Below are 21,789 nucleotides of genomic sequence, written 5' to 3' on the forward strand. Positions count from 1 at the left end.
GTGTTTAGGGCAGTGAGAGCATTTGCCCTGTGGTAAAAGCACAAGATTCATATAATTACAGCTCTCTCTAAATTTATAAGTATATATATATATATGTATATTGCAAGAAGACAGGCACTCACATATAAGTAGGTCCAAGGGAGCCTGGGTGCAGTCCCAAAATAATAGATGGAGTAGCTGTAGAGAGAGTCCGCACTCACAGGTCTTACAGAAAATGTAGAGGTGTTTATTCAAATCAACATCTAAGATGTTGATTTGAATAAACACCTCTACATTTTCTGTAAGACCTGTGAGTGCGGACTCTCTCTACAGCTACTATATATATATATATATATATATATATATATATAAAAAGGAAAAATTCAGAAGCTGCACTCAAACGTTTTGGCTGTTACACCAGCCTTTGTCAAAGTTTGACAAAGGCTGGTGTAACAGCCGAAACGTTAGTTCACTCCTCTGGCAATAAATAATTTTTTATTTTCACATAAGACCTGTGAGTGCGGCTTCTGAATTTTTCCTTTGTACAATTTTGCTGAACCCTGCACCCAGGCGATCTGAATTTGTTTGTTTCGTGAGTGCCGGCAGTCTGGATTGCTATCTATATCTATATATATATATAGTTCCAGTACTGGAAGCACACCACATACAGAGTGGTAATTGCCCGGGTGCTTATGCAGAAAAATACAAATATAAGAGCAATACAGGCCAGCACTCACGGGTCTCTGAGAAATAATATATCAAAATAAAAATTAAACAACAAAAAAAAAAAAAAAAAAAAAAAAATTATGGCTACATGGTTTTTTATTGATCCGACGTTTCAGTTCCTAACAGGAACTTTCATCAGGGAAAATAGCACTGTGAATGTATACACACATTTTAAAGGCACCAGATGGCGCCAAAACGCGTTGCTAGGCAACAACCGAATCCAGTAAAGCATATGAAAATACAAACAAAAATCAATATTTATCTAAGAGTGATCTAAAAATAAAACAGGAAATCTAGCACCACCGGTTTTGGAGGGAATACTAGTGTGGACCAGAAAGTTACCTGCCCCCACCTATCCCCCTGTTCGTGCCCACACTCACCCGAGTCACTGTAGGAGAATCGCCAGAGCCCCCAGATCCGCCAGAGCATGTCATGCCCTAAGTCCCCTTCCTCATGTAGTCCCCTGTGCCTAAAAGTTGTTATCAGCCGTGCCAGCCAGAAGCGCTAGGACAGCGCGCCATAAGAGACGCGTTGCCTAGCAACCAAGTTAGCGTTCGGCTCTCCTGCTGTCCCCATTTGTGCGCTGTTGTGCAGACTAGCGCTTGCAGCACCAGTGTCCACAGGAGACACCCAGGACTCGCCGAACAGCTGTCCCTAGTGCTCCAGGGGGTGTCGGTTACAGAGGCGATTTGGGGGAGGAGTTATAATTATGATAATGGGCCCAATGCATCAGGGACCCCCCCACGCGGGGGGATACAGTGTGTTGGGGACCCCCCCACGCGGGGGGATATTGGGGGCTCTCAGGCGGAGAGGGACAGTGCGTGCAAGTGCAGGGTATACTCGCTACCCTACCCATCCTATTGTGACCGGTACAGCGGGGGTGGTTAGTGGGCAGGGTTTCCTAGTCCATTATTCCCCCATCAGCCAGTGTATGTGCATACAGAATCATGGGCGGCCAGCCATGGGGAGTGAAAACAAAACACATAAACATAAATGAAAAAGGTTATAAAGTACATCAGCTAGTTCAGAGATAGTCAAAGGCTACTAGGTACATAAAGGGTCTATATACTACATCAGAGGAAGCATCCCAAGGGTAACATCTCATTCAGGCCCCTAGGGGCCACACAGTCCAATGTGTGGATCCACCTGGACTCTCTGCGGAGAAGAGCCAAATCTCTATTGCCCCCTCTTGACAGGGGAAGCTGTTGGTCTATGGCCATGCATTTGAAGGTAGGAAGTGGATGCCGTTGCTGGGCAAAATGCCTAGCAACCGGCTGTATTGAAGTACCCTCCTTCAGGGCTTTGCTGATCGCTGAGCGGTGATTACCGATTCTTTCTTTTAACATGTTCACTGTTTTACCTACATAGTATAGTCCGCATGGACATGTAATGATGTAAACCACATAGCTAGAAGTACAGGATAAACGATGTTTGATTTTGAACCTTCTACCCGTGTGGGGATGAGGGAAGTCGGGGCCCGAAAGGAGACAGCGGCATGTGACACAGTCCGGGCATCTGTAGCAGCCCAATTTTTTATGCGCTGAGAGCCAATCTGAAGGGTCTTTGTTCTGTTTCTTAAAGTCAGTACGTACTAGCATGTCTCTGAGGCTACTATTCCTCTTATAACCCATAAGGGGTTTGTTAGATAAGTGGAGTGAGAGGGACTCATCCTGATTAATCATTGGCCAATGTTTCTGTATATTCCTAGAGAGTTGTTTAGAGGCTGCTGTGAATGTAGTAGTGAAGATCAATGGGGGATCCTTCCCGGTTTCCTTCTGTTGTACCAGTAGGTCATCCTGGGTGTGTTGAAGCGCCCTCTGTAGTTGTTGTTCCAGTATGCAGTCAGGGTAGCCACGTTCCTGGAACCTGGTGAACATTTCTCTTAATTGTGCTACAGCCACATCTGGTATGCTATTATTTCTAATAGTCCGTAAAAATTGGGAATAGGGGATGCCCCTAATGGTGGCAGGAGGGTGATTACTGGAAGCATGAAGTATGGAATTGCGGTCAGTCGTCTTGCGAAAAAGACGAGTTCCCAGTTGGTTCCGGTCTCTGAAGATATCAAGATCTAGGAATTCAATATTGTTAGTATGGTAATTCAGAGTTAATTTGACAGGATTGTCCAAATCGTTCAGGTGTTGGTGAAAAGAAAGTAGACTGTCAACACCTTTTGTCCAGACCATAAACAAATCGTCGATATATCGAAAATATACGAGTATCACGTCCCCTATTAGTGGTGCAATATATTCGGTCTCGTATTGAAGCATAAATAAGTTGGCATAGGATGGGGCGAGGGCACTGCCCATAGCCGTACCTGCTATCTGGAGAAAGAAGGAGTTCTCAAACCGGAAAAAGTTCCTTGTGAGGGTGAGTTCAAGTAATTGAAGTAGAAATTCAATTGGAATTTGTAAAGAGGTATTCGACAGGAGTGCTCGTCTGGTGGCCCTAATGCCCGAGTCATGTGGGATGACTGTGTATAAACTCTTTACGTCCATGGTCACAAGGATACTGTCAGGTGGAATCTCTCCCAGTGCTTTTAGTCGTAGGATAACATGTGTGGAGTCTTGTGTATATGAGGGCATGGATTTAACCAAAGGTTGTAGATGATAATCAATAAAGGTGGATACAGGTTGATATAAGGATCCCACGGCCGAGATAATGGGTCTCCCCAGAGGGGCTGTCAGTGACTTATGTATCTTGGGGAGTGTGTAAATGATGGGCGTACGAGGGTAGTCATTGCACATATACTGGAATGTGTCTTTGTCAATCCAACTTGCATTAAGGGCCACTGTAAGTAAAGCGTCCAACTCCCTTTTAAATTTACTGGTAGGGTCACACGGTAGGGATCTGTATGTTGCGGTGTCTGCTAACTGTTCTAAGATCTCTTGTCTATAGTAAACATAGTCCAGTAATACAATGGCGCCCCCCTTGTCAGCTGGCCGAATAATCAAGTTATTGTCCTCTTTAAGTGTCCTGATAGCCCTACGTTCCGCGGGTGATAAATTGGGATATGTTTTTGACATTTCTGAAGCTGTCTTTGTTTCTAGGCTAAGAACTTTGCCAAAGGTTTTAATGGCCGCTGGTGTATTGGGGGGCTCATAAGTACTTTGAGTTTTAAAAGGAGGGCGGGGGCCCTGGGGAGTATTCCTGAAATGTTCTTTCAGTTTGAGTTTTCTTTGAAACTTATGTATATCCACCAAAGTGTCAAATGTATTAGGTTTACTGCTAGGGACAAAAGATAGGCCCTTGGAGAGTAAGGACAATTCTGCGGGCGTAAGAGTATGCTGACTCAAATTGAATACTATGTTTTCCTTCCCTTCGGTGGCTTCCCCTTTGGGTTTGTGCCCCCCCCGTCTGGTGTGATGTCTTTTTCTCTTTCTCTTTGTGAGCGTGTGGTCACCCCTAAAAAAGGCTTGTCACTGGTGGCCTTAATCCCAGTGTCTGAGTCTGTAGATTGATCGGAGCTATCCACTGTTAAGAGGGATTTAGGTAGTCTTTTCTTTCTAAGCGGGGGCCTAGGTCTGCTGTTAGATCTTAACCCCAGGAGCCAACCATATACTCTTTTATTTTTGTAGTCGTCAGTCACTTTCCGCAGTTTGGTTTGTTTGAATCTAGTTAAGTCTTGTCTGTATTTGTCTACATTAGTTTGTAGCTTATTAATCCAGTCAGTACTGTCATCAGTTGTGAGTGAGTCTAAGTATTGTTCCTCTAAACCTTTAATTTCATGTCTTACAGTGGCTAGTTCCTTGCCCACCTGTTCAGTCACTAATAGTATAAGGTCAAATGAGCAATGGTTTAGTATACCACACCATTTACTGCAGAAATCCGGATTATTGCGGCCAATGGTTGGAATATTAGAAATGCGGAACCCCCTAGGGATAAGTCTCTGTCGATGGTAGTTTGAGAGGAATACCCCATGTAGCTGCAGGTCCACTTCTCTTTTCCTTAGGTGAAGAATATCATGATAAATATCAGTCTTGGGTTTACTTACAGCACAGTCTAATGGAGTCTCTGTGAAAAGGATCCTGTCCACATCTTCTATGGAAAACGTGAAGTCCTTATTGGTATCCACTTCCAATGCTGCTTGTGAACTCCCAGCTTCCATTCCCCCTGGTGTTGAGGTAGCCTTTGGATCTCTTTGTAGATGAGTAGGTAGATGCACCGTGTGTACAAATATCAAATGGCCGCCAGCCACATGTCGTGCTGCTGTAGCATTCAAAAAACCATCTTGTAAGCGAGGATTTTGAAAAACAGAACTTGTACTAAGGTCAAAGATGCACTGTCAGAGGGTAAGTGCAAAGAAAAAACTCCTTTTAAAACTCAAAGTACTTATGAGCCCCCCAATACACCAGCGGCCATCAAAACCTTTGGCAAAGTTCTTAGCCTAGAAACAAAGACAGCTTCAGAAATGTCAAAAACATATCCCAATTTATCACCCGCGGAACGTAGGGCTATCAGGACACTTAAAGAGGACAATAACTTGATTATTCGGCCAGCTGACAAGGGGGGCGCCATTGTATTACTGGACTATGTTTACTATAGACAAGAGATCTTAGAACAGTTAGCAGACACCGCAACATACAGATCCCTACCGTGTGACCCTACCAGTAAATTTAAAAGGGAGTTGGACGCTTTACTTACAGTGGCCCTTAATGCAAGTTGGATTGACAAAGACACATTCCAGTATATGTGCAATGACTACCCTCGTACGCCCATCATTTACACACTCCCCAAGATACATAAGTCACTGACAGCCCCTCCGGGGAGACCCATTATCTCGGCCGTGGGATCCTTATATCAACCTGTATCCACCTTTATTGATTATCATCTACAACCTTTGGTTAAATCCATGCCCTCATATACACAAGACTCCACACATGTTATCCTACGACTAAAAGCACTGGGAGAGATTCCACCTGACAGTATCCTTGTGACCATGGACGTAAAGAGTTTATACACAGTCATCCCACATGACTCGGGCATTAGGGCCACCAGACGAGCACTCCTGTCGAATACCTCTTTACAAATTCCAATTGAATTTCTACTTCAATTACTTGAACTCACCCTCACAAGGAACTTTTTCCGGTTTGAGAACTCCTTCTTTCTCCAGATAGCAGGTACGGCTATGGGCAGTGCCCTCGCCCCATCCTATGCCAACTTATTTATGCTTCAATACGAGACCGAATATATTGCACCACTAATAGGGGACGCGATACTCGTATATTTTCGATATATCGACGATTTGTTTATGGTCTGGACAAAAGGTGTTGACAGTCTACTTTCTTTTCACCAACACCTGAACGATTTGGACAATCCTGTCAAATTAACTCTGAATTACCATACTAACAATATTGAATTCCTAGACCTTGATATCTTCAGAGACCGGAACCAACTGGGAACTCGTCTTTTTCGCAAGACGACTGACCGCAATTCCATACTTCATGCTTCCAGTAATCACCCTCCTGCCACCATTAGGGGCATCCCCTATTCCCAATTTTTACGGACTATTAGAAATAATAGCATACCAGATGTGGCTGTAGCACAATTAAGAGAAATGTTCACCAGGTTCCAGGAACGTGGCTACCCTGACTGCATACTGGAACAACAACTACAGAGGGCGCTTCAACACACCCAGGATGACCTACTGGTACAACAGAAGGAAACCGGGAAGGATCCCCCATTGATCTTCACTACTACATTCACAGCAGCCTCTAAACAACTCTCTAGGAATATACAGAAACATTGGCCAATGATTAATCAGGATGAGTCCCTCTCACTCCACTTATCTAACAAACCCCTTATGGGTTATAAGAGGAATAGTAGCCTCAGAGACATGCTAGTACGTACTGACTTTAAGAAACAGAACAAAGACCCTTCAGATTGGCTCTCAGCGCATAAAAAATTGGGCTGCTACAGATGCCCGGACTGTGTCACATGCCGCTGTCTCCTTTCGGGCCCCGACTTCCCTCATCCCCACACGGGTAGAAGGTTCAAAATCAAACATCGTTTATCCTGTACTTCTAGCTATGTGGTTTACATCATTACATGTCCATGCGGACTATACTATGTAGGTAAAACAGTGAACATGTTAAAAGAAAGAATCGGTAATCACCGCTCAGCGATCAGCAAAGCCCTGAAGGAGGGTACTTCAATACAGCCGGTTGCTAGGCATTTTGCCCAGCAACGGCATCCACTTCCTACCTTCAAATGCATGGCCATAGACCAACAGCTTCCCCTGTCAAGAGGGGGCAATAGAGATTTGGCTCTTCTCCGCAGAGAGTCCAGGTGGATCCACACATTGGACTGTGTGGCCCCTAGGGGCCTGAATGAGATGTTACCCTTGGGATGCTTCCTCTGATGTAGTATATAGACCCTTTATGTACCTAGTAGCCTTTGACTATCTCTGAACTAGCTGATGTACTTTATAACCTTTTTCATTTATGTTTATGTGTTTTGTTTTCACTCCCCATGGCTGGCCGCCCATGATTCTGTATGCACATACACTGGCTGATGGGGGAATAATGGACTAGGAAACCCTGCCCACTAACCACCCCCGCTGTACCGGTCACAATAGGATGGGTAGGGTAGCGAGTATACCCTGCACTTGCACGCACTGTCCCTCTCCGCCTGAGAGCCCCCAATATCCCCCCGCGTGGGGGGGTCCCCAACACACTGTATCCCCCCGCGTGGGGGGGTCCCTGATGCATTGGGCCCATTATCATAATTATAACTCCTCCCCCAAATCGCCTCTGTAACCGACACCCCCTGGAGCACTAGGGACAGCTGTTCGGCGAGTCCTGGGTGTCTCCTGTGGACACTGGTGCTGCAAGCGCTAGTCTGCACAACAGCGCACAAATGGGGACAGCAGGAGAGCCGAACGCTAACTTGGTTGCTAGGCAACGCGTCTCTTATGGCGCGCTGTCCTAGCGCTTCTGGCTGGCACGGCTGATAACAACTTTTAGGCACAGGGGACTACATGAGGAAAGGGACTTAGGGCATGACATGCTCTGGCGGATCTGGGGGCTCTGGCGATTCTCCTACAGTGACTCGGGTGAGTGTGGGCACGAACAGGGGGATAGGTGGGGGCAGGTAACTTTCTGGTCCACACTAGTATTCCCTCCAAAACCGGTGGTGCTAGATTTCCTGTTTTATTTTTAGATCACTCTTAGATAAATATTGATTTTTGTTTGTATTTTCATATGCTTTACTGGATTCGGTTGTTGCCTAGCAACGCGTTTTGGCGCCATCTGGTGCCTTTAAAATGTGTGTATACATTCACAGTGCTATTTTCCCTGATGAAAGTTCCTGTTAGGAACTGAAACGTCGGATCAATAAAAAACCATGTAGCCATAATTTTTTTTTTTTTGTTGTTTAATTTTTATTTTGATATATTATTTCTCAGAGACCCGTGAGTGCTGGCCTGTATTTTTTTATGAATAATGTAACAAATAAGAGGTTTTGGAGCAAAAAACTCTGAGATAGGCAATCGTTTCTTTCATAGGGGAACTTATGAATTTAAAAGTATACTTTATATGGCAAATAAACACAAAATTCCTTATAGTTGACAGGCATGTATTATTATGCAGTGTGATGACAAACAATAAATTAAATATTCTTTGTACTGAATGTGATGCCTGAGACCATCTGGCAGACAAAGGTTTCAGAGGGGATGGTGGATGTTGGAGGCTATATAGCAGTAAGGGCCCTGGTATGCTCGTCCTTGATTCTTTTTTATATCTTTTTCTTTTTATAACAATTTGTACATCCAGACTAGTAGTAGGCATCATACACAAAGTATGGAACATGCCACTGTTCTGGATCCATAATAAAGACTCTTTATTGCCTCTTGCTTAACAGCTAGGTCATGAAGGAACATTGAAAAAGCGAAGCAGGCAGGCACTCCAGAATTACCAAGAAGTAGTTGTAGAGCTCAGGTATGAAGTAAAATCATGATAATTTTATTAGTTTGTACACATAAATGCTATAAAGCCTATGCGTATAAGCTAATAAAATTATCATGATTTTACTTCAGACCTGTTTTCCAGGGCTCCCCTATGCTGAGGGTCTGGGGCATGAGCACCTGGACCAACCTGGTAAACTGGTAAGCTTACCCTATACTACAGAATATTTAGACCTATGCACCTTTGTAGATTATTAGTGTCATGAAGGTACATTGCCCAGTGTGTTTTATGACCCTCACATACTTACTTATGGGCTGCCACCCTGTTGATCTAGTTTATTGGCTCATTTCTTCTACTCTTTGTCCTCTCTGTTGTCACCATGATTGCTCCAAACCTCATCATCCTCCAAGTAGCAGAAGATATATTGTGGTCAATAAATAATGCAGTGTTTTATCACTTATGCTTTCTCAGTTATCCAGTCATGCATGTTGTGATGGTTTTGTGCTTTTGGCAGAAAAAAAACACATAAATACATTATGTTTGTAAAGGCATCAAAAACTTTGAACCATCCTGTATAAGAGCTAGCTTTCTGGAAAAAAAGTGCTATTGATTTGCTGTGTCGAGCTTACACAGACAGGCCACCTAGTGTGAGGAGTCAGTTCCTGGACTTCATACTGCTTTTGAAAGTTAAAACAATTTAGCAGACAATATTCTACCTAAAAATACTTTGCCAAAGTCTTGCACCTAGCACTGACTAGTGGAAACAAAAATGCAATATAAGCTATACTGCACAGAAATAAGCACTTCCTAAATATTAACAGTAATTTCTGAAATAATCAAGTTATTCTTCACTATCCCCCTCTCAGTAATATGACTCTTTACATACAGCTTTGTGTTTCTTTTGAGGCAGGCGAAATACATAACCTTAGTAAAGGGGTACTGACCAGTGAAGAACCATTTGGCCATCACAATAAATGGCTCCAACACACAATCTGCATAATTACATAAGGTTGAAAAAACACCAAAGTCCATCAAGTTCAACCCTTTCCAAAGGAACTCCAGTACACACTCATAAACCCATACTGACCTATCATGTGGAGAGATATAGTATATAGCCAAGAGAAGTTTTACTTATTTAGAACATTTCATATTTATATGCAATAAAGCTTATATTAAATTGTTCTTTACATGATAGTTCCCCTTTAAGTGTTTGAAATACTGCAATGAGATAAACAGCAGCCATGGCCGCTGTAACAAAATATTCCATTATGGGGAATTTATAAAGTCATTAATGGAAAAAAAAATATGCGCAATGCAGAAAATAAATCCTCTGTGCAAACAATATTTCCTTTGCACAAACTGAATATATCTTTTGCCAACCTGGAGACTATTTAGCGACACCATCTATCAGTGGAAAAAATGTTGGCAATTTTATAGTTTGCATCATTGTACAGTGAAGGAAAGAAAAACTCTAACTGAAAAAGTCGTCATTTTGCATCCGAAAAATAGGCCACCTTTAAGCAGATCTTAAAAATTCACTGTGTAACAACCATTTGCAATGTAATAGCTGTCTAATGAAGAATGTACTACCAAATGATATCTAAGAAAAAAATCTAAGATCTATTACATACATTCTATATGGTTGAATTGTTGCATAGTTCTGTAGTATCTTTAAATTTTTTGAAATAACAATTACAGTTGTTGGTTTTTATGGAGAAAATAGCTTGCAAATAACAAGAAAAAAAATTATTGTATTCCACCTTAACAAAATATTTCTAGGCAATTTATAAGAGAGACTGCCCAGATAATTCCAATTTTATGCTTTATTTTTACTTTTTTAGCTTTATTGAGTGACAGCTCAGGGGGTTTTGATTCTGATTTAGTATGGCAGACCTTAGTTACTATGGTAACAACTCAAACCACTGCAGTGACGAAAGAAGCTATTCAAACAACTTGGTGTCTTTGGTTTAAATTGGGCTGATAGCTGTTCTGAATTTGGCCTGACATGCATGTAAATTTTCCTCTCTGTCAGATCTGCAAGAAAATCCTCCTTCTCAGCTAAATAAAAAGGGAAATTATGCTGGGAGAATTCAAGGCTATATGCACAATATCTATTAAATATGACCCTAGATAGGAGCTGTCAGTGCTTTAAGCAATGTTGAAATATAAAATTGTGATAATGTTGAGAAGCCACAAAAGGATGTTTGAATTTATCAATTATGGATTGGGTCACCAAAATATTTTATAATCAAGCGTGATACTTTCAGGAGTGAATTTGTATAATTGCAGAAAGAATCTATTAAAATGTATGTTGGGCATATGCTTCAACAGGAAAAAAAATCTTATATGGATACTGACCCAGGGCGGCATTTGTGGCAGAGGTATGTCAGTGCCAGGTATGGATCTGCCTAATGGAACTATCTCTAGTGCAGTGGTTCTCAACCTGTGGGTCAGGACCCCTTTGGGGGTCGAACAACCTTGTCATAGGGGTCGCCTAAGACCATCGGAAAACACAAATTTCCGATGGTCTTAGGAATAATTTTATGGTTGGGGGTCACCACAACATAAGGTACTGTATTAAAGGGTTGCGGCATTAGGAAGGTTGAGAACTACTGCTCTAGTGAGAGGTAACCTACCTGCAACCTTCAGAGCATGGAGGCAGTAATATTAGGCAGGATCTTGTGATATCTGTGCAAATTCTGTCTCCCATCTGTGGCCCCAGCTCAGCCCATAGGCTTGCAAGAGGCATCAGGATCTGTGCTCCTCTCCCTTAACAAAAGCAAGTACTGCAAGGGTAAAACTTCACTTATAATATCCAGGAGACCAAAAGAAAGCTGACAAATATTTTGGGGATTTTTTGAGTGTTTAATATCAAAAATTATCCTCTTCTGTATGGCAGTAGTAAAGTATTTTAATAGGAGAATATTTAATCAATAAGCAAAGTATATATTCACCAAATATTGTCCAATATTATGCACCTGTATCGCAAGAAAGGTACATTTAGTTGTTCTTTGTTCCTCATGATACTGTATGATACTGTAAGAGATACACAAGCATGACTGGGTGAATTACGTTATTATGAGGGCTCTTTTTCTCTCAAGGTGTGTGAAGGGGTTTATCTGGAGATTCCAGATTTTGCAGACTGTGAAAGGAGTATAAAGTTTTCACTGCTAATCTGTTATGGCTGCACCCCAATGCATTTCATACAATGGCCATTTCCATACAAGCCCTGCTGAGAGAAGGTCTGCAAAGTAGCACTATCCTACAAAAATAGGGACCACTGGTAATGATGCTACATGCGTAGTTGTTGTCTACCTCAGTAAATTAGTGTCTGCTGTTTTTGGAAATTTTCCTGTGACAGGTAATGCATTTCAGATACCACTTTGTCTGCAGCACAGACAACTTGCAGCATTTTATAGTACAGATAAGCTGCAATATTTTATTTTAAATAAAAAGGGGAAAAAATATCCAGTACCTGTACCCCAAATACCAGCCCCCTGTACCACGTAATGGCATAGGTTATTCTACATAAAAAGAAAACCCCTGTGTAAGGGGATAAAACTAACCAATAACTCCATGAAGCAGTGACCTCCTCTGTTTATGAAATCGCAAAATGTGTGCTTGGCTTTCCAAGAATTAACCTTTGAACAATGCAATTCTCTGACAAGTGGGTACCTTTTCATTTAAAGAGCAAAAAAACCCTAAAAACTGTATCTTCTAGCCATTATTAGTCTGCTTACTATCCCTTTAATCAGTGGGTTCAAAGAAAAAAAAAAGAGAACAGAGTTTCCCCTTCTGCTATCTTCTCCTTTTCTTCCTTCATGAATTATAATAGATTTCAGAGTGCTCTTGCAATTTCCATGCATAATAATTCAATACACTTTATTCCAGAAAGAAATGAGTTTCCACTATTATGGTATAAACATATGGATTTAGAAATAACCTTTTGCGGCATTACTTTTCCTCGAACGTGCTTATGTCATGTATTGCAGAATGTTCTCTGGGTCTCATTACTACTGAACCTTTATAGTGCATAAAGCAGAGCTAGCCTGCAGATGGATAGATACATTGATCAGTAGATTGATTCATAGAGAAATAGAAAATGGCATGTACAATATTTAATTACAGATATATATTTGAAAAAAAGTGAAAATTGATGAGGATATCTAATTTATTTTAGAGAAATTATGTGTTGGTGCATGGTACTGAAGCAGCCCAAGGACATCCTTAAGTTTTATTCCAATCATTTCTTATACTTCAGACAACTCAAAGTTTACCCTATAGCAATAAATATCTAATTTATTTTATCAGGATATATTGAAAAATATCTGCTCATGCAAAGTTGTCGTAAAGTAGTGTTGTAGTAAAATCACTATTAATCTCAGTTCTAAATCTGGGACAGGGAAGATTTGCTTTTGTATCCGTTATTAGACCTGTGCTGCCATTTTTCTAAAAAAAAAAAAAATAGTGACAATCCTATGGCTACCTGCTTTGGTTGTATGGTAGTTATCTAATAAAAGGTGCACAGTATGCTATAGGTCTAATCCTGTAGCAAACCAATCAGAAGGTAGCATCCACATTTTAAAAGCAAACATCATATTAGTTGTTATGGGTTATGGCACCTGTGCATTTTATTACATATGGAATAAGACATTGAATCTGAGCTGTTACTGCGAACTGTTACATCCCCACCCCAGAAGTAGAGATCAAAGTTCATTGGTCAGGGCAAAACTTATTGTGTGTTTCTACATATGATGTGATTATGTAACTATGTATGGTTGGGGGGGGGGGGGAGCATTTTCATTTTATTAACCCCTAAGCCACACACCACAAAGATTGGCAGTTATGGGCGGAAGGGTAAAACCCTCATGCTGTAAATGCCTATTTCCCTGCCTGTGGGGCATGTGTGACAGTATTGCAAAGTTTGTCCAGTTACTTATTTCTCCATAGATTGTCTAGTAAAAGGCATGGGGAAGTGGGAGTCTAAAGGATTACATCCTCTGCACAGGGTTGTGGTAGAAGATACATAGGGACACCTCATTGTTGCCCTCTATCCCAAAATACACACAGTATTGGAGGGCAGCTATCCAAAATGTGGTCTCCTATTTTTTTTTACCCATATCACCAGGGTTCATGTGGAAGAAGACCAAACTGTATGACTGGTCATGTGCCCAAATGACATCAGCCCATGCACTGACTAGGTCATGCCGCAAGCAGATCTTCTGTGCCTGTACGGTTCACAGTATTTTCTTTAATATGCAAGTTTTTAAGTAGCACATATAATAAACTTATTTTCCATATATATATAAAAATGGTTCAACCTGCTGTAACCACAGAGAAGAATCATTCATAGGAAACTATTTGTAAAATAGTTTTATAACACAAGTATGTTTTAGATTATACCCATGTGAGATTTTTGTAAATATAGGAGGTTATTTACAAATACCCAAGATTGCAGTGCAAGAGCACTGAGGTTGTAGTGGCCCATAGTGCTCATTCAGGCAGCACTTCCTCTGTCTGGGAGCACTCTGCACCTAATACCAGCTAAAAAAATCTGGCTTGAGGTGCAGAGCAAAGCATTGGCGGGTGAAGGCCAGCGCTGTAAGGACAGGGACCCACTATGGCCAGCATTCATCTCTGCTCTGAATGACACACAAGTTAATCAAAATCCAGCTATGTATTTAGTGCAGCCAAATGCAGACAGCTTTGTTCTCTGCCCCAATATGCTTTATTCTGATTTATTTTATTTCTAATTTATTTACAGTAGAACCCCTCTTTTATGTTTTTCAGGGAACCAAAAAAAAATGGTGTTAAATCTTGGAAAATGTAGAACCACAAAAAAAGCGCAAAATCAGGGAAAAGTTAAAATCAGCGGATTTAAAATTGAAGTTTCACTGTAAATAATTATTATGAATTTTAAATATTTAAAATTCTTTAAATAAGTGACATTTTTTAGGGAATTAAACATGTTTTTAGGGAATTAAACACGCCTTTCCTAATTGCGTCTGTCTTCTTTATAAGCAGGTCACTGTCCCAGAGTTTCAGCACAAATGGTAGTTAATGGTAGTTACTGCACCAGAATGGCCAGCATAGCCCCAGTAGCACCATGTCAGAAGGGATCATCAGCTTTTTTGTGTAGTCACTGTAATGTTCAGAGGCCAGTGCCCTGCTTACTGTACAGATGTGGGCAACTGATTTTAGGCAGATCTGAACAGTTAGTGGGACACTTGTCTCTAACTGCTACTACCCTGGAAACAGTGCTTTCTGCTTACACAGAAAACCAGCAGTAGTAAGTCAGTGCTGCAGGGAGTGGAGTTGGGATTAGCACTAAATAGTTGACTTTTTTAATTTGATATTTAGAAGTTTTGAGTTTCAGACAGGTATGGAAACTTTTAGATATAAATTGTGCATGCTGCATTGTTTTTAGCAGAATTTATTTACAAATGGCGTGTAGTACAAAATATCCATGAAAAATTTCATGTTTTTTTTCTCACAGACACACTGATGCTAGAAGAATTAGCACAAAATATGTACAATTTACCAAAGTGAATGCTACTTTGTGCCCACGTTGGTAAATTGCAAGCAAGTTGCAGCACTTGCTACTTTGTGCGCACACCTGCTATTATACTGTCTTGTTGGGAGGGCGTAAATAAATGGGAATCATTGCATTGCACTTACATTTGTAAATGAGCCCTATTATAGTTGATTTATACTGCTCTTTTGTATCATAATATTATATACAGAGAATGAAACCTTAAGTGCCACAACTGTAATGCTGGCTACCCAGTGTGTGTAGCAGTGCGCTGTAGCAGTCACTAATGATTAAAGTCGGTTATAACAATACACTGAGAGCTTCAGTGGCTCTGTGTGTGTTTCCTTTGACTGGTACAATAAATTGAAATGTAATCAAACTCTAGTGTGGAAAGGGCTATCTGATGACGGAAGCAGTTGCATTCAGAGATTCCTTTTGTGAAGGACAGAATTTTCTTGTCATTCTCAGCATTCGGTCAGCATCAATGATTGTTATATAGAAATATGTTAATTTCTCAATGATCTCCTTCTCGTTTGAGACCTGCATTTAACTGGGATTATGCACATTTAATGCCTGAAGGTTCTTATTTGTGCCACTATGCATGCTTGTCTCATACCCAAAGTAGTCACAGCCAGTGCATTTCCACAGCAGCAGCTGAAGCTAGCAGACGTTCCTGGATTCTGATGCATACAGTGCTTGCCACTTTGGAGAAAGTTAGGCTATCTCCTGGGTTTTAAAACTGTACAACTCTGGAATGTGGATTCTTAGAGCATCTTCAAGAGAAGTTCCTGTCCCCTCTCTGGAAAATCATTTCATACAAATGTTTTGCTGAAAATATGAGACGTGAAGGAGCTTGGATTCAGGAAGTAACTGCATTGTGTGAGCCAATAATGTATAACGGTGACAAATTTAATGGCAGACCTTGAAGTATACAAAAATTTAAGCCCAGAAAAAGGTAAGGCAAGATCTTGTTACTAATTTAATTAGGATAAAGTTGTATGGGAAGCCACTCTTGAATAATTATAAGGGAATTTCCCGAATTAATATATTTTGCATGTAGAAGTGTTGTTTATGCTGTTAAACTCTGATTTAAGGTGTTTGTGTACATATATTAAATAACATACAGTGACGAGTTTAGCCTTCAACAATTGCATGCAATGGATATAAGTTTATCATATGAAGCACATTCTTTTTTAACATGATGGGCAAGTTAATTCATTGTTTACTATAAAATAAATACCTGACTTTACTGTGGTTAGGGTCCTCATTGGTTATAGGACCCCCTGGTAAGAGGTTAATGGTCAGTCTAGGTACGTACAATGAGGATACTAACCACAAAGCAAAACTAGGTGCAAATGACATTCATTTGTGAGGATTCCAGCAGAGGAACAGTGAGAATGATTATAAATAAGAGTGACGAGCCGCACATTCTGTTAAAACTAGCAGCTATTTAGCTTCAGGATTGTGAGAGGCAGTGAAGCATTCAATTCTATGCCTTTAGATGTCTTATGTGCTCTATTAGCAAATAGCAGCCAGGGTTATTATAAAATATTAATGTGCTCTAGCTAATGATGGACACCTTATCACAATGTTCTGCTAACCCTGTGGTGCCACCTAATGACAGGTGTTCTCCTCCCCCCCCCACTAGCTTAGAAAGCATTAGTACCTGCTAAACGATCTGTAACATTCTTGCAATTGGTACCTTTTAATTACATCCAGTCCAATTTGCATACAAATGCTGCTTGTGGAATTCTTCATGGATTTGTTCTTGGTATCAAACTTAGAAAAGGCAAGGCTTTAGTAAAACATGTACTTGTCTTACTTAATTGGTGACATTAATGAACCTGAAGAAGAAAAATGATGGTTACTCAGTATTTACATGTATAATAGAGACTACTAGCTGTCTTCCTATAAACACCCAGGATTATAGCTATAGTGATTGAATTTATTCTGCATTTTTTTAGAGTTTGTTCAAGAATAAGTTATCTAAAAGGAAAATAAAATGTGGATTATTAAGAAAGAAAAAATGCATTCAATATTGTTCCTTGTACAGTTACTACATTACACATTTTAATGAATTTCACCATTTGTGTATTCCCTGCGTACCTTGTATAATTTAACATAAGCTGAGCTATACATTTTAACAATGAGAATAGCAAAATAACAGTGAAATATGGTTCATTGTTCTCTATACCCCTGAGATGGAAACCTCATTCATTTAATATAAAACTCATGTCAGATGATGGTTTTCTTCTTCTGACATATTTCTGATTCTTATTGACAGTAGTGAAAACCACTTTTCACCACTGGTACAGGAGGCTCTTGGTCCAGATGCCAACAGGGCCATTATACAAAATGAAGAGTAGTGTCAGGGGGCCCAAGCCAACTCTGTCTTTACTGCCTGTCATAGGGCTTCTGTAACTTGAATGTCTGAAGGATGCATATGGTAGGGGAAGTCTACATGCCTCCCCCTTTTGCGCCCTTCACCAATACAATAGTGACTAACACAGTGCCACATTCTTGGGCCGGCGGCACTCTGAGCATAGAGACCTGCGATGATGCAAGAAGAACAATTATTGTCTTGTACTCAGCACACTGCATTCTGCAAGGTGAATGGCCCCTATAACCTTTAAATGTAAATACAATATTTGCACTTTATTGGTATTGCATCTTTAATGCTGAAACAGTTATTACATAGGGCTGATTTAATATAATGTTGCAGCGAGTGCTTTAACAGTGTATTTTAATCACCAATAAAAGTATCTGCTAGTGAGAAGCAAAGGGGAGACAGCTACCCCCATGGTTTTTATCTGCAACATGTGTCATTTACCTGTCGCCCATTTCTGTCATAAGTGAGGCTGGCTAGTTGGGATTCCATTGCATCAATCAGTTGTCCAGACAACAGTAGTTCTGTTCTATTACAGTTTCCTAAACCATTATGTTGGGTTGAAAAGCCCAACATACTGTTCTTCGACTTCAGCTTATTCCGCTTTTTCTTCTTCTTCCTGGCGCCCCCATTTTCTAATGCTAATCCTCCTACAGTTTTAGGGATACAACACCCAAACTCTCTACACATCTTCGCCCTATAGCGGAGCAGGTTGCTTGTGCTTTTCTAAGCAATCTTGCCCCCTGACTTTTTTTGTGGCGCTGCTCCGAACCCCCCAATTTTCCCATTGACTTTGACAGGGAAAATTTTCAAACTGCTGCCACTCTTACAGTTTTGAAGCTACAGCCCCCAAACTTGACTATCATAATTATGGGGTTAGCCGAATGAAGCAGTGACATTTGTTGGATGACCCAAAGTGGGAGGGGCCAACAACAGCCAATCAAATTTCACCCATTGACTTTAATAGGGAAATTGAAACTGCTGCCAATCTTACAGCTTTGAGGCTACACTCCCCAAACTTGAATCACATAGTCATGGGGTCAGCCTGAATGAAAATATGATGATTGTTGGATGCCCAAAAGTGGGCAGAGCTGTGAACAACCAATCAGATTTTACCTTTTGACTTGGCGGAAATTCAATTTGCTGCCATTCTCACAGTATTAACACCAGGGTCCCCAAACTTTGCAGAGTTAGGCACCAGGTAACTGTGGTTTAAGGTTAGAAAAAGCGGGCAGAGCCACCAACAGCCAATCAGATTTTACCTATTGACTTTCAAGGGAGGAAATTAAATCTGCTGTCATTCTCACAGTATTAACCCCAGGGTCCCTAAACTTTACACAGTTGGTCACTAGGGGACTGCAGTTTTAGTTTTGAAAAGTGGGTGGAACCACCAACAGCCAATCAGATTTCACCTATTGAATTATATTGGTTTGATGCCAGAGTTCCCAAACTTTGCACAGTCAGTCACTGGGTGACTATGTACTCAAGGTTAGAATAAGTGGGCGGGAACGCCAAAAGCCAATCACATTTCTTTCATTGTTTTCAGTGGGGAAATTTGCTGCCATTCTCACATGTTTAATGTCAGGGTCCCCAAACTTTGCACAGTTTGTCACTGGGTGACTATGTTCCAAGTTTAAAAAAGTGGGCGGGACCAACAACAGCCAATCAGATTTCACCTATAGACTTCATACATTTAAATTTAAATATTCTTTAAATATTAATGCTAAGGTCCTCAAACTTTGCAGAGCAAGTCACCAGGTAACTGCGGTTCAGAGTTAGAAAAAGTGGGTGGAGCCACCAACAACCAATCAGATTTTAGCTATTAATTTTCAATGGGGAAATTCAACCTACTACCATTCTCACAGTATTAACATCAGGGTCACTAGGGGACTGCATTTTTAGGTTTTTAAGAGTGGGTGGAGCCACCAACCACCAATTAGGTGTCACTCGTTGACTTTCAGTGGGGAAATTTAAATTGCTCTCATTCAGAGACTATTAAAAGAAGGGTCCCCAAACTTTGCACAGTGGTTTTTACTATATAACTGTGGTCCAAGGTTAGAAAAAGTGGGCGGAGTCAACAGATCAGATTTCATTCAGTGACTTCACATTTTTCAACTCAAAAAGTTTGTTCTCAAACTTCCCTTTCTAGTTTTATCTGTTACATTAATTTTGGCAACAACAGCTTTTATGTATTAAAGTAGCTAAATAGGGATTTTATTATGGGTCGCAGTTTGGACTGAGGCACCACTAGGTGTATAAATGAATTTTTTGATGCTTTGCATTTCTTAGATAGCCACTGATTTGTTAGAAGTTGTTGACTTGCATCATAATCCCTGGTGGTGGGGTGCTGCAAGGAGCACATGGTTGGGTGATCACCTAAGTCTTGGATTTTCTGGTTCTCTAACTTACAATTAACCATGCTTCCCCCCACTGTATAGACCATGATGTAATGTTACAGCAATTCTAACCAACTTTCCCATATATAGCATTTAAAAATGTTCAATGGATTTTAAGTTATTTGCAAATGTAGTTACAGTTGAAAGCAGTATCTATTTATCCCTTTTAGGTTCTGACTTTTTAAACAAGATTAACCTTTATGATTAACAGGTCACTGAAAAATGACAAACCGGCAAACAAAAAAAAGGCAAGAAGTTATTTTGAAATCAGTGCTTTATTACTAATGGCATTTTTTCTGTTTTGGATAAGAGCTATAACTGTATCCTAAGCAAATGTCATCAAAAATAATACCACTGAAATATGATTACCCAGTAATATATAAGAAATAAGCAATCAGGTGGGAATACATTCAGTGGGAGCTTGGAAATTGGGGATGTAACAGTGAAATACAGTGGGAGAAGAGATTAAACTGTTTGACAAAGTGAGTGGCAATGAGTGATGCGTTGACACTTTCCTAGAGTTAGTGGGGAGTTTGCTCTATATTTGAAAGAGAAGGAGGAAACAGTTGATTAATTGCTGAGTCTATACTGGACATAGAGTACCTAATATTGTGACAAGAGCTGACTTGTGTCCTCTGCCTTGTTCTTCATCTTTCTTCTCTTGAGTAATATTTGCTTTCCCATTCTATCTTACATTATTATGTGCTTCCCTTTTATGCATTTTCATTTATTTCCTTTTTTTAGTGCATTCCATCTTATGGTGTCTTTCTTTTCCACCCATTTCTCCTTTCCTTGCTGCTTTTCAATTTACTGTATCCTTCTACTTTCACTTAGCTCTCTTAAATCTAATTTTTCTTCTCTGGGTGGCTCCATTACTCTCTTTTATTTATCATTCATTCTTTAGCTGGTATGTTTTTACCCAGTCTAAAGCCAGTCTTTGGCTTTGCATGCATCTGTGCACTTTGCACCTTACCTGTAATAAAATAAATGTATAACCATGTGTTTAAACGTATCTAAGATTTTAAGCATTAGAAATACTTTTCTTAGTAAGAGGAACCTCTATTTCTGCTGTGCTTGTTCTTAGGAAGTTCTGTTTATTAGGAAAGCAAATACCTAAAGAAAATATAGATTGGGATACAGGAAGTGGGGTGTCAGTAATTCACACCCCATTTATAAACTAACAGTCAAGTTACACAGATGTATTATACAGATGTATTCTATTGTTTTTTTTCAAAATCTGGTTGTTGATATGGAAGAGACCACTGTGTTACAAAACTGACTAATTTTTGATCTGTTAGGACACACGCAATCACTAATCGCAATCATTTTTGCACTACTTTACATTTGTGCCTAAAACATGCTTGGAACTACAACAGTGACTACAAGAGTTTGAAAATAATTACTGGGGTTGGCAGTGCTCTACCACTCTCTGCATTGCCACCATCACTTCCATCCAGTACATTAGAAGGCAATTTGCAACATGATATATAAGCCATGTTATGGGCTGGTGGGATCAGTGTCACAGTTGCCAAAAACCCCATTCACATCTAGTATTGTGCAATATTATTGACATATTGATAATATGATCCTGGTTTGGTGGAACAAAGAAAGCAAATTCCTTACTTCAATCTTACAATGATAATGATAAAGCTTTGGCGGTGTCTGTCGAATCTGAAGTCAGGTAATATTTTATATATCTTATCGGTCTGACAAACTGCAGGACTGTCTTGAGCTTAATGTTAGAGAACTGAAGAAGCCAATTGGATGAGTGGTATAACTGTTTCAAGAATACTAGTTGCTTTAGACTTATTTATAGATACTGTATACCATGACCTGGAAGAATGAAAATCTTTATAGACTTAAAGGGCA

At 40.3% G+C, this 21,789-nt stretch overlaps 1 protein-coding gene across 6 annotated transcripts in view; it reads left to right on the top strand.

The window, feature by feature from the left end:
* plch1 (phospholipase C eta 1) overlaps window positions 1-21,789 on the top strand; it is a 115,829-nt gene that overhangs the window by 32,533 nt on the left and 61,507 nt on the right. The window contains exon 1 of one of the 6 annotated variants that reach the window (XM_031902337.1): window positions 15,830-16,093. The exons of the other annotated variants lie outside the window; for them this stretch is intronic. Coding sequence (XP_031758197.1) covers window positions 16,051-16,093 — 43 coding nt within the window. The 5' untranslated portion in view covers window positions 15,830-16,050. Of the gene's footprint in view, window positions 1-15,829; window positions 16,094-21,789 lie in introns of those variants that run through there. 6 annotated transcript variants of the gene reach the window in all.

The sequence above is a fragment of the Xenopus tropicalis genome, chromosome 5, assembly GCF_000004195.4.
Source record: "Xenopus tropicalis strain Nigerian chromosome 5, UCB_Xtro_10.0, whole genome shotgun sequence".
NCBI lineage: Eukaryota > Metazoa > Chordata > Amphibia > Anura > Pipidae > Xenopus > Xenopus tropicalis.